This window comes from Euleptes europaea, chromosome 17, assembly GCF_029931775.1.
Source record: "Euleptes europaea isolate rEulEur1 chromosome 17, rEulEur1.hap1, whole genome shotgun sequence".
Taxonomy (NCBI): domain Eukaryota; kingdom Metazoa; phylum Chordata; class Lepidosauria; order Squamata; family Sphaerodactylidae; genus Euleptes; species Euleptes europaea.
Genome location: NC_079328.1, coordinates 10677866 through 10691457, shown reverse-complemented (window position 1 = coordinate 10691457; position 13592 = coordinate 10677866). Strand labels below are relative to the sequence as shown.

Below are 13592 nucleotides of genomic sequence, written 5' to 3'. Positions count from 1 at the left end.
TGGGGAAACCAATCCGGTTCACCAGATTAGTGTCCGCCGCTCATGTGGAGGAGGGGGGACGCAAACCCTGTTCTCCAGATCAGAGTCCACCGCTCCAAACCACCGCTCTTAACCACTACACCATGTTAGCTGGATTCTCAAGTGCTGTCAGCATTCCATGTCTTTTGAAACATATTCAAAGCCAGAATGGTGTAGTGGAGGTTCTAATCCCCACTCTGCCATGGAAGCCTAAATCATATAGTAGTAGTTTTAAAGTGCAAATCAGATTTCAGCTTTTTTGTAACTGCTTTTAGGGATTATTAAGAAAAAGCCCAAGTTACTTAATAATCTCACCTAGAGATCTCACCTATTCTTCTTCTGAGACTTCCAGCCAGAGAAATCTGATTTCCTTGTCACAAGAGTGCATATTTATAGAAAAATATCAATCTTATATTTTTCTAAATCTGATCTATTACAATCATGTGGTTATATCTAGATATCTGATTGGTTATGACTAAATATGAGATAAGCAACCTAAGTGCAAATAAGCCAATCTCAACTCTTAACCTCTATTAAAAAACAATTAATCTAACCAGATCCTATGAGGAAAGGTTGAAGGAGCAGGGTATGTTTAGCCTGAAGAGGAGAAAACTGAGAGGTGATATGATAACCATCTTCCAGTACTTGAAGGGCTGTCATAGAGAGGAGGGTGCCGAGTTGTTTTCTGTTGCCCCAGAAGGTCAGACCAGAACCAACTGGTTGAAATTCAATCAAAAGAGTTTCCATCTAGACATTAGTAAGAACTTTCTAAGAGTTAGAGCGATTCCTCAGTGGAACAGGCTTCCTCAGGAGGTGGTGAGCGCTCCTTCCCTGGAGGTTTTTAAGCAGAGGCTAGATGGCCATCTGTCAGCAATGCTGATTCTATGACCTTAGGCAGTTCATGAGAGGGAGGGCATCTTGGCCATCTTCTGGGCATGGAGTACGGGTCACTGGGTGTGTGTGTGGGGGAGGTAGTTGTGAATTTCCTGCATTGTGCAGGGGGTTGGACTAGATGACCCTGGTGGTCCCTTCCAACTCTATGAATCTATTATGTTTTTATATATATATATGATTCTATGATATATATATTTGATTCTATGATATTTATATCAGATATATCTGATACCACAAGATAAGGAGGCCCATCTCAACCCTAAACCTCTATTAAAAAACAATTAATCTAACCTTTCTGTAACTATTTCAACTAATTGTCCAAGATGAAGGTAGATCTAAGCAAAAGAGTTCATTTACAGTTTAAAAAATATGTGAACTCTCAGTCAACTTGCAAACTCAGCAAGAAAAGAGGAGTGATATCATTGCTTCTGCTACAGGCTGCTTATCTGCTCAGTATCCTCTAAAAAATTAATCGGAGGCCAGCACATAACTGTAGCTGGAAGGCGAAGACCTCCAAGGCTGTGATTTGCTATTAATGAGGAAAGACAATCAGAAGCAGGTTTTCCCACACTCTTCCACCCCCAAAGTCATAAGCAATGACCATCATCGTTATTTCTGTTTTGTCTGGCGATGCTTCAGTTGGTTTGCCTGCATCTGAGTTCCAACACATGCAGTATAACGCATTTAAACTTCAACACACGGAGCAGATACAAACAGTCATCCTTTATTTCTGTTCTTTATGCTCGCGGAGCAACAGTGCACTAGCCAAAACAAATTCAATAAGTTCAGTAATACAGGAATAACCAAACATACAGAAATACAAAATCTAAAGTATACAGTTAGGGAGGAGTAGCATTAAAAGCCATAGATAAATATTTTGCCACGGCAAGGGTTACATTTGGATCAGTATCAGCTAATAGCTTTGCAACCATCTCTTGCTTTAGGGCTGGACCCCCCGCTCCTTCTGGATGTGTACTGTGATCCATTTACCTCTGGCGAGATTACAAACAGTCATTTATAATATTTGTATAGGCTGGAGGCCCAAGAAAATGACAGGAGGGGAACAAATTGGAAATCCCACACCTGCCCACCAAATCGCCCAGGATCCTATAATCTCTTGGGGGCTTGATGAAGTTGATTTCTCTTCCTAGCTGGATTCTCAAGTGCTGTCAGCATTCCATGCCAGAATGATGTAGTGGAGGTTCAAATCCTCACTACCAATGGAAGCTTCTGGGTGACCTTGGGCCAGTCACACACCTTCAGCCACACACCTTCAGCATAACCTACCTCACAGGGTTGCCGTGAGGATAAAATGGAGGAGAGGAGAATTATGTAAGCCACCTTGGGCCCCTGTTGGGGAGAAAGGTGGGATATACATGAAGCAAATAAATAAATGATAAATAAATGTTCCATCCTCACCAGGCTGGATTTCATTGGGATGAGGCAGGGACACTTTTCATTTCATTTCATTTCTTTACATCTGTGAGTGGTCTACTTTGCTGCTTTCATTGGCATAATGGATGACAGCCACTTTGCTATTAGTAGGGTTACCAGCTCTGGGTTAGGAAATATCTGGTGATTTTTGGGGTGGAGCCTGAGGAGGATGGGATTTGGGGAGGGGAGGGACTGTCCAATTGCCGAAGCGGCCATTTTCTCCAGGGAAACTGATCTCTATTGGCTGGAGATCAGTTGTAATAGCGGGAGATCTCCAGCTGCTACCTGGAGGTTGGCAAACCTAGCTATTAGATACAGTAATGCAGCAGAGCTCGTGGAAGAGCATCTGCTTAGCATCTCAGTTAAAAGGATCAGTCATGTGAAAAACCTCTATCTGAGATTCTGGAGAGCTGCTGCCAGTCAGAGTAGAACAATACTGGGTAGGCCAAGGGCCTGACTCAACATAAGGCAGCTGCGTGTGGTCTTCTGTTTACATCCCCCTTAAAAGGTAAAGGCAATTTTCTCCAGGTGAACTGATCTCTATCGGCTGGAGATCAGTTGCAATAGCAGGAGATCTCCAGCAATTACCTGGAGGTTGGCAACCCTACAAGTATGGCAGAAGAGAACTGGCCTAGTTGTCAGACTAGGACCCGGGATAACTGGGTTTGAATGCCTGCGCTGCCATGGAAGATCATGGAATGACCTTGGGCTGCCCCACTCTCTCAGTGTAACTTAACTCACGAGGTCTTTGTTGGGAAGATAAGGTGGATGAGGAGAGACGATGCGATAAGCAGTTTTGGGTCCCCACTGGAGAGAAAAACAGGATCTACATACAAAGTACATAAAATAAGGTAGAAGTGAGCGAAAATTCTGGCCACCATTATCATTTTTGCTTTACAAGAATGGCAGTATTTATAGATCTCCAGGGTCAGAGGCGCTGCATAAGAGGCTGAGAGTGCTTTGAAGATAAAGATGCTTTGAAGATTTCTCTTTTAACTTACAGAAGTCCCCTGCTGGGACTTCTATTTCTGCTTGCTTTTCAAGGTGTATTGATTAGTTACTGTGCTCTTGGTTGAAAAGGTGCTGAGCATTTAGAAACCTTTTGTTTTCTTCTTGATGGTATTTGGATATATTTGCTTATAAGCTTTTTACTATGCGATGTTCAATTATTAATTTAGTATTGTTTATTTATTTAAGATATTTCTATCCCACCTTATCGCCTTAGAGTCAAGTAGGCTTCCGAGGTTCCCGCTAGGGGCCTAGTAGCGGACCCATCCTGCTGCCACTTAACTGGGCGGCAAGAGAAAAACAAAGGCGGAAATGGGGAGGGGATGCCAGCATCCTGACACACTGATGTCCCTTCCCATGTGACTGGAAGTGACATCAGCACCTCTCCAGGGACGGTCTAGGATTCCAGCAAAACTCTATGTTTAAACCCAGATGCTAGAGAGCCCCAGCAATGTCATTACATCACCAGCGAGGGCTTGGGTTGCCATGTGCCCCCGACCACCAGCGGGGAAAGGGGGTAGGGTTGCCAAATCCAGATTGTAAAACTCCTGGAGATTTGGGAATTGAGCCTGGAGAGGACAGGGACTTCAGTGGGGAGCAATGCTAGACTCCACCCTCCGAAGCATCCATTTTATCCAGAGGAACTGATCTCTGTAATTTGGGGAGGAGCTTTAATTCCAGGAGCTCCCCAGGTCCCACCTGGAGGCTGGCATTCCTAGCAAGGGCCCCAGTACCGATGTGAGCCTCTTGCCAGTTGCCAGCCTTATGCTGGCTACCCTAGACTCAAGGTGACCATCAGAGAAACAAGTTGCCCACACAGGCAAAAAAAGTTTGCATATTTGGCTATCCAGTCCACCACAGCTCAGCTTCATACACTTAACTGGGATGGCAGTCTGGTTGATGGAGGGGCTGGAGGTGTCTCCCTGGCACAGGGCCATGGAAGGCAGGCAAACACTCTACCTGGGCTCAGTTGGTGAGATTCTTCCCCTTCTGGGAAGGGCACGAGGGGGAGGGGTCAAGGGGTTGCCAACCGAGTTTCTGCTTACCCAGGGGCTCCATAGAGGATTATGCAGTGTATATGTTGAAGGGGGGGGGATGTCCCATGCTTCTGCCCCTCTCCCACATAGAAAGAGTTGCCGGACTGGGAAATGTGTGAACCAAGCCTTAAAAATCACAGTTAAAAGCAGGCAAGGAATTCATTTCTATGAGATACTTAAAATGAAATGATGAATCTAAGAGGTGTCCAAGAGAATGGAATTGCTCTTGGCTTCAGAAGAGAGACCTGTCAATCTCTTGTATTACTCATGATTTTTAGTTTTATTTTTAAAAACCCTAAAGATTAGCTTCCCAGTGTCAGCTAGTTCTTCTCTAGGGTTGCCAGGTCCCTCTTCGCCACCAGCGGGAGATTTTTGGGGCAGAGCCTGAGGAAGGCGGGGTTTGGGGAGGGACTTCAATGCCATAGAGTCCAATTGCCAAAGTGGTCATTTTCTCCAGGTGAACTCATCTATATCAGCTGGAGATCAGTTGTAATAGCGGGAGATCTCCAGCTAGTTCCTGGAGGTTGGCAACTCTAGCCATCTCAGATTTTCTTTTTCCATTTCTATAATCTCTTCATTTGCTAATCAGACGGTATAAAGGGCTTGATGTCCCCACTACTTATCCATGTGTAGAGACATGCTGTTGTGTTGACAGTGTAGCGGAAACCGGGGTTCGTGGGGGGGGAGAGAGAGACCCAAGACCGTTGTCAAGAAAAACAGTTTTATTCACAGCTGCGGCCCAGTTACTCTAACAAGCAAAACACTGAACCCCGATTCTACTGGGGGAAAGATATTTATCCCAAATCCATGCTCTGACGCGGCACTACAATATTCCGTACTTATCTAGTTGTTTTACATAGACTGGAGCCTGAGAGCTTCAGCAGTTTCATCCAGTTCCGTTATCGTTCACCATGACTTTCCATGGTGAAATAGCAACAAGCTATTCCCTTGCTGTCTTAATACATTTCAATACATTTACAGAAAGGAAAAGAGGTTATCACAAACTATTAAATCAGAATACTTAAGTGGATCCTCCACATTCAGAGGAAATCTATCTTGCTGTCTCAACAGAGAGTCCTGTGGGGCAGCCAATACCTGAAAAACATGGCGGCCACATCCTTAGCTGAATGAGAAATGGCTGTCGTGCATGGTTCCTGGCCCATCCACACCAGAGGTGAAGCTTGGAAGAAATTGGGAAGCCCAAATCCTCAGTTTAGGAAGCTTCCCCCACCCCACCCTCAGACACAGGATTAGCTTTATTGGTGTTGGGGAGCAGCATGCCTACCCCTGGCTGTGGGGTGCACACATGTCCAGTTAGTTGGAGCCATGGGGTATGTAAACATTTGAGCTTCTCCATTCATTCTTTCTGTTGAAGAATTGCCCTTGCATTACTACAGAGGAGGGTTCCTTTTCTCTGAATGGGGTCTGAAATGGGGTCGTTTATGCATGGGTACTTTCACTCATGTTCACCCCCCCCATCTGTCTTGGTTGTTCTTTGGAGTTAATCATGAGTTTTCCCTCCGCTAGAGATGACCTCACTGTCAGCTCTCACAAATCCCAGGACTTCCTATCCCTCTATTAGCCCGATTCTTCGATCTCCCCTGAGTTCAGCCCACTTGAAATCCCCATGCATAAGGCAAAGTGCGGGACACGGTAGCTTGGTTTCTCTCACAGCAATTACAAAGCACCATGTCAAGGGGTGGAGATTCAAATACTTCCTGCTTCCTCAGAGTTCTTTCTGAGCAGAAGGCTTTTAAAAATGAGGCTTGGGTTTCTCTCCCCTCCCTTCCTTTCAAATAGCTCAGTTTTTTTGTTTTTGTTCTTAAAATGCTCTTTTATGTGGCAATTGGGTTTCGGGGGGATTTTCTCTCACTACAGCCAATTACAAAGCAGCATTTTAAGGGGCGGGGGTTCAAATACTTCATGATTTGAGCTTTGATACTTCTGGTGCATAGACTCCCAACAGGAAGTGTGGTCCAGCAAGCAACGAACCTCAGGTAAAACTCCCATGCATTAAACAATCTTTGTGAGAGATCCATGGGTTGCTGAGAAAGCTCTGGTGCTGCCCAAATCCTTATTTGTGCCCGTTTCTCGCCCACGAGAGAGATGGCAGGCACAAAGCTATTCTCTGTGGATGGCACGCTGTGACAAAGCTGACTTTTCTGTTCTTCTTTCTCATAACTTTGGAAAAATTTTTACAGTGCCATGTATCCAGTCTCACCCATCCACTTTTGTTTTCTGTATATTTTATGTTGCCTACTTTACGCCACCCCCACCTGGGAACTCCTCCACACCATTACCTTGCAGTGACTCCTTCTGGGAGAGGTGGAAACTTGACCAGCTACAGAGTACCTTTATTGCTGATGGCAGTCAGTGTCCAGTCCCAGGTCAGTGACATCTTGAAAGGAAGCCTGTGGTCCCTTCCTCCTCCCTTGCCTGCTCCCCGTAAGCCACTCGATGGTCTCACTTGCCCAGAATCCGAGGAATGCATCACAGGTCATCAAATGCTGATTTTTTTCCCCCATGTTGCAACTCCAATCTGCTGCACCACTTTCATCTGATTTGATTTAATAAAGCCCCCATCTCATTCTTGATGGAGTTATGCCTGGAAGAAATGGGGGGTTCATGTTGACACTTTGATGCTTTGCTAATCTTGGTGCTTTGGTGTTGTTGTTTTTTTCTGTTCCTTAGGCAATCTCACAGGCGTGGTTCTGAACATTAATTCCAGGGAGATGCACAGTTACCTGGTTAGCTGATGTGCACAACTGAATTCGTAGATGAGACTCTTCTTCCACTGGGTCCCTCCTTTTCCCTCTGAAGATGTAACTATGGGTGGGAAAGAAGATTCTTAAATTGGCTTGAAGACAGATGCAGCTGTGTGTCTCTTGGAAAAGAGGGAGATCATATACTTTGTGTTCATGGCTGTTGACTCTTTTTTTTACACCTCAAACTAAGATAGCAGATCTGTAGCCCTAGACACACTTGCAGCCACCGTTTCTGTCTCCTCTGCCCTTTTAGTTCTCTGTCGACATTTAATCCAATGCATACAGCACTTAACTCACTGTGGTGGTGTCAAATGGAAGGCTTTAGTTCATGAGCCATGAAGACTGGGTTTAAAAGCAGTTGGCCATCCAGAAGAGAAATCTGACAAAAATGGTGAACCGAGACTGCTGAGTCTGCCAGACACAACAGAAGGATTTGGAGCTGACGTAGTCAGAAGAAATGCGTCTTGCTCACTAGGATCTCTTTGCCCCAGGTCAAATCCAGGTTACAACGTCTGCTTCAGAACATCATATAAGGTGATGCTAAGGTGGGGGGAAATGTATCAATGCTTCTTGTACATGTACACGTCAACCTCCAGAAGCACCCAGCTTTGGTTTGTGCCCTGTCCAGATTCTTTCCCATCCAGACTCCAGTCACCCTTCTGTAAGACAGTATCGTTAGACAACTTGGTAGTTTGCAGCCCACATAATTATATAGTCTACAGCTTGGCCTGCCTTACCTTCTTTTGGTCTCAAAACAGCAAGTGTAATTACTTTTTTTATTTCCGTAACCTTTTTTGTATCTTTTTAAACTTTCTATTTTTATAGCGATACAAGCATTCCTGCCTCAGGACTGTGCTGTCGAAGCTGCGTATTTTGAACTCTCTCTCTTCTTCTTTTCCTATTTCTACTGTGGGGGTTGAACAAATGGAATATATATATATTACACTGCCTTGGATGTGTGTTGACAATCTGGTGAATTAAATTTGAGAATTAACTCCATTTAAACTATTGCACTTTCTCACAACCTTGCCCCTGGAGGTGGCACACGCCTCATTCCACAGCCTGGCGCTAAGCTGCAACTTCTTTCTGTAGGCAGGACAACTGTCCTTTGTTTTCGATGCTCTTTAGGAGATGTGCAAGTTAAGCATTGTGTTTGCTTGGTTCTACCCGTTAGCTTTCCGGAGCAAGATCTTAAGGCTGTAGCGTCCAGTGGTTTTTGCTCTGAGACTCCCATGTAGGAAATGAACCTTAGGGCTGCTCCAAGCACCTGTCTAATCTTCACACCCATTGAAAAGCAGCTGTATGACCCTGATGCTTTTTTTGAGATGAGGGTGAAGAAATACTGAAAGACAACCAAATATTAAATAAGAAGCAGTTGTATGTTACCATATTGTGTGTATCAGATTATGGCCATTTATGCAGGGCTGTTTTCCCATAGTCACCCCCGCCGACTGCTTCGGGACTTCCTTTTGATCATGCATGCCTTTCCTGAACATCAGAGGTCGCCTCACACTCCCTGCATGCTTCCGCACGTTTTGCCTGCATTTTCTGGATTCTGGCTAAAACAGCATCATGAAAACATGGGCAAAATACTTGGAAATGCATGGGGAGAGTGAGGTGACCTCTGATGGTCTGGAAAGGGATGCATGATCAAAAGCAAGCCCCAAAGAAGTCGGCAGGGTGATCACGAGGGAAATAGCCCTGCATAAATGGCTTATGTCTCCAAGGAGCCAGTATATTTCTACTGCAAGCACATTCCAGTTTCCCCTGTTATTTATTGTTCTGTTAGTGAGCACTACAGCATATTTTACAAAACGTGCCAAGCACAATGCTTTTAAGGACTGATTCTCTAAGTGGGTGATGATACTTCTGGGAATACCTGACAAGTGGGGTTTGCCAACTGCTCAGGATCTCTGTCCATCCAGAAGACCTAATGCCCTACGGGCCACTTTGATTAGAGCAACCTTTCCCTGTGGTTCTACCCGTATGGAGGGTAGCAGTGATTGAGAAACGAGAAATCCTGGGTGGACTGAGTTCGAAGGACTTGACAAAACAGGCCGATTCCTTGAAAATCATTTCTGTGTTTTGGAATCTCTGGAATTGTTGCACTATATATAGTAGAACTGTCTATAATAGAACTGCCAGTGAAAACACCATACTTCTCCAGATCATATGGTAGGAGGAGGAAACCTGCCCACTAGGGTTGCCAACCTCCAGGTGGTGGCAGGAGATCTCCTGCTATTACAGCTGATCTCCAGGCGACAGAGATCAGTTCACCTGGAGAAAATGGCTGCTTTGGAAGGTGGCCTCTATGGCATACCCCATTGAAGCCCCACTCCTGACTCTTGTGGTTGCTTAGTACAACATTAGGGGGAAATGGGGGGGCCCACAGTTTTGCAACACCATAACATCACTTCTGATCATATACCCAGAAGTGACCTTTTGGCATTGCATGATGCTCTAGGAATTTCCCCAGTCTCTATGGTAAAAACCTTAGAGATTTGGGAAATTGCTAAGAGTGTTGAGCAATGCCAGGCCCCGTCTCAAAAATCTCCAGGTATTTCCCAACCTGGAGCTGGCAACCTAGGATAACATTATGCACACAGATCTCCTCGCGCCATTGAAGAAAACAGGAGTGGGAGATCTATGCCTGCAACAGAATTCAAGATGACTAAAAGTTACAAAATGATCCACAAAAAACATCCTGTATTTTAAAAACGGGGGCGGAAACAGAAAGCATATCAGCTCCAGACAAATGCATGCTAAACTGAAATAACTACCCCCCCCAAAAAAAAACACCCCAAATGAAAATTCCTTGTTATCGTTTCTGATTTTGAGGGAGGCTGAATTTTCTCTTTTGGGGTTCTCCCTACATCACTAATATCTGAGGCAAGGTTTTCATTTAGGCAAAATCTAAACGCAAGGCTTGCAGCAGTCCTAATAGTCATCTGTCAGAATTGAATGAGCTAACAATGGGAAGTCCTCCCCTCCACATGCTTCTCCAAAATTAAAGATGTCCTGGTTCTCAGAAAAACCACTGTTTATTCTGATGTCCAAACTGGGCAACACAGCAAATGGGCCTTTTATGCAGGGACGTTACCCTGCGGTCACCCCACCGACTGCTTTGGGCCTTCCTTTTGTTTATGCAAGCCTTTTCCGCCCATCAGAGGTCACCTCGCTCTCCCTGCACGTTTTGCCTGCATAGTCCAGATTCTGGCTGAAACTGTGTCTGGAAAACACTGGCAAAACTAGCGAGGAGAGCAAGGCAACATCGGATGGGCAGAAAAGGCTCACATAATCAAAAGGAATCCCTGAAGCAGTTGGTGGGGGTGACCACGGGGAAACCATCCCTCCATAAAAGGCCAGGATTTTTATGGGAAGAGGAAACGGGAGGAGAAACAACTCTGTTAAAAGCCTTCCTCCTCCCTAACAACATTGCTAGCTGGTTCCTTTTGGGTTCGTGTTGATAATCTCTCTCACCCAACTGTCTCCCACCTCTTTTCCCTAAGACCCCATCTATAGTGCCACAATAGTGCAATCTCCCACCATGTGGATGTAGGGTTGCCAACCTCCAGGCAGTGAAGGAGAAAAAAGACACCTCTGTACTATTATCAGGAGGATGAGAAAACCAGTACAGGAGCAATGCTGCTAACAATGCCAATATATTATAGCTACATATACACTTTACAGTATGTGGTAATGAAACCACCAACAACACATACATTCAGTACAACAGTGGATGTACAAAATTTCCACAGCTCATTTGAATTCCATCTGGTAAGTATCAAATAAGTCCTTTAAAGTAATTATCTTAGTCTTTTCTCAAAACAGATGCTGCAAGATGAACAGTCAAGGAGAATACGATCGTTTTGGAGCACACTTGAGTCCTTACCAGGAGTGGAAGGAACTCAGTATCTTACCCCTCTGGGGAAGTATTATGCACTGGAAAAGGTTATTCTTTGAAACCTGATATCATGGATGTTGATATAGGATTGCATGCATTGCATCTTTTGAAGAACTGATGAAGAACTGAGCCCTTGTGCTCCGAAACGATCGTATTCTCCTTGACTGTTCATTTTGCAGCATCTGTTTCGAGAAAAGACTAAGATAATTACTTTAAAGGACTTATTTGATACTTACCAGATGGAATTCAAATGAGCTGTGGAAATTTTGTACATCCACTGTTGTACTGAATGTATGTGTTGTTGGTGGTTTCATTACCACATACTGTAAAGTGTATATGTAGCTATAATATATTGGCATTGTTAGCAGCATTGCTCCTGTACTGGTTTTCTCAACCTCCAGGCAGTAGCTGGAGATCTCCCACTATTAGAACTGATCTCCAGGCAACAGAAATCAGTTCACCTGGAGACAGTGGCCACTTTGGAAAGTGGACTCTATGGCATTATGCCCCATTGAAGCCTCTCCCCAAACCCAGCCCTCCTCAGGCTCCACCCCCAACATTTCCAAGTATTTTCCAACCTGGACATGGCAACCCTATGTGGATGCAGCCTTTGTCTTCCCTGTGGCGCCTGCAGATTTCACAGATGCTCCTGGGGTCAAATGAAGGCCAAGGAAGTGGTTGCTCTGACTGTTTCTCTTCCACTTGCCCGGATCCAAGGGCACTGCTGTCTCCAGCCAATCCCCGGCTCACAACTTAGCCCTGTGGTATATTGAAGGACGTCAGTTGCTGTGGTGCCATTATACATTTGGTCTCAGCGACTATATAAAGCATCTAGATAAATCTTAGAAAAATCTTAAATCTGAGATAAATCTGAGATCGTTCTGATTTAAATAGGGAGGTTAGGAAGCGTTTATGTTGCATTTTTGTTTGTCATTTAGATCAAAATGATAATTCAGTGATTATTGAAATGGCAATGAGAGATGAAAATAACCAGATGGTATAATCTTTTTTTTTTTTTTTTTTACTAATAGGTGCAAACCTAGGCAAAGTTAGTCCCATTGTGGGAGACTTTCAGTGCAGTCCTAAATAAAATTACACCCTTCTAAGCCCATTGAAATGCATAACTCTGCCTAGATTTGCATCATTAATAGGAATGCCAGCCTCCAGGTGGGACCTGGGGATTCCCTGGAATTACAGCTCATTTCCAGACTACAGAGATCAGTTCCCCTGGAGAAAATTGATGCTTTGGAGGTTGGTCTCTGTGGCGTTGTACCCCACTGAGGTCCCTGTCCCCTCCAGGCTCCACCCCCAAATTGCCAGTTTTCCAACCTATAGTTGGCAACCCTACCCCCACCACACCCGCGCTTACCATTCTCCCAAAGTGGACTGTTCGGTATTTCCATTACTTCATATAAGCCATAGTTAGTTGCCCAACCAACCAGAGAAAAGGGGAAGGTGTATGGTCATAATTGGCTGTACCCGAAGGCTTTCCGTAGTGGGCTGCCAACAGAGTTCAGAAATGCTTCAAAACGGAGACAGGGGCTCTATCCCAGCTCCATGAAATTTTGCATGACTCATTTGTATACAGCAGGCATGTAGAGCACCCAGCCGGATTGGATATTTCCTGACGGTTTTTAATTTTTAGAATCAGATAAACTCACGGTGTGTGTGTGTTGTGAGGTTCATGACACCTTCCTAATCAGTACTTGAGAGGGAGAACAAAACTGAACATGTTTTGGAAAAGAACTCTGGGCGCCATCAGCAAACAAAGATTTTCCTGCTGCTGCAAGTGCACTTCTGAATTGCTCTATGTATGTGTGAGGTTTCCTGTGGATGTCACAGGCAGACACTCCTACTTGCCGTGATCCAATCTGCTGATTAATTTGGAACTTCCTGCCAGATTGTTAGTAGGGGATGCATGCAGCTCAGCCCTTGGAATTTAAGTCTCACGGAATTCAACTTGATTTAATTCCAGGCCAGTGTCCTTAAGATTGCGTCTTTGACAACCAGTGCATAGGAAATGCTTGGGCGTGATCCAGGTGAGCCTACATCTTCTGGCTCCACAACCATCTTGGGTACCAAAGGACTCAGATGATTAAAACCTCCATTTTGGAAAATCAGATCCCAGGGATGTTTGAAGCTGCCATTTCCTGCATCTTGCTCACTGGCCAGCTGTCAGACTGTAAGCCAATTACAGTTCTGGCACCAGAACTGTTGGCCTTCTTGATACAGTACTGTGGCTTCCTGTTGGTCCCAGGTAGTGATTGGCAGACCATGACAGTAATCTAAACTTTATTTTTTCCAGTGATGCTTTTGAGGTACTGATGACACAGGGGTGGGACTTGTGGCACATGCTCATAGGACTGTGGGCATGGATTGCTGCTTTTTCCTGGCAAGGAAGTAAGAGGTGGGTGTTTCCTGTACCTAGGTTTTGTCAACTTCCAGGTGTGGGCTGGTGATCTCCTGCTATTACAACTGATCTCCAGGCGATAGAAATCAGTTCCCCTGGAGAAAATGGCCGCTTTGGCAATG

General features: G+C 44.8%; 1 protein-coding gene across 1 annotated transcript in view; it reads left to right on the top strand.

The window, feature by feature from the left end:
* Positions 1-7429, top strand: part of SORCS2 (sortilin related VPS10 domain containing receptor 2) — a 211845-nt gene extending 204416 nt beyond the window's left edge. Inside the window, exons 27-28 of the mRNA XM_056862280.1 lie at positions 6699-6778; positions 7083-7429. Coding sequence (XP_056718258.1) covers positions 6699-6778; positions 7083-7106 — 104 coding nt within the window. The 3' untranslated portion in view covers positions 7107-7429. The remainder of the gene's footprint in view (positions 1-6698; positions 6779-7082) is intronic.
* Positions 7430-13592: the final 6163 nt, after the last annotated feature.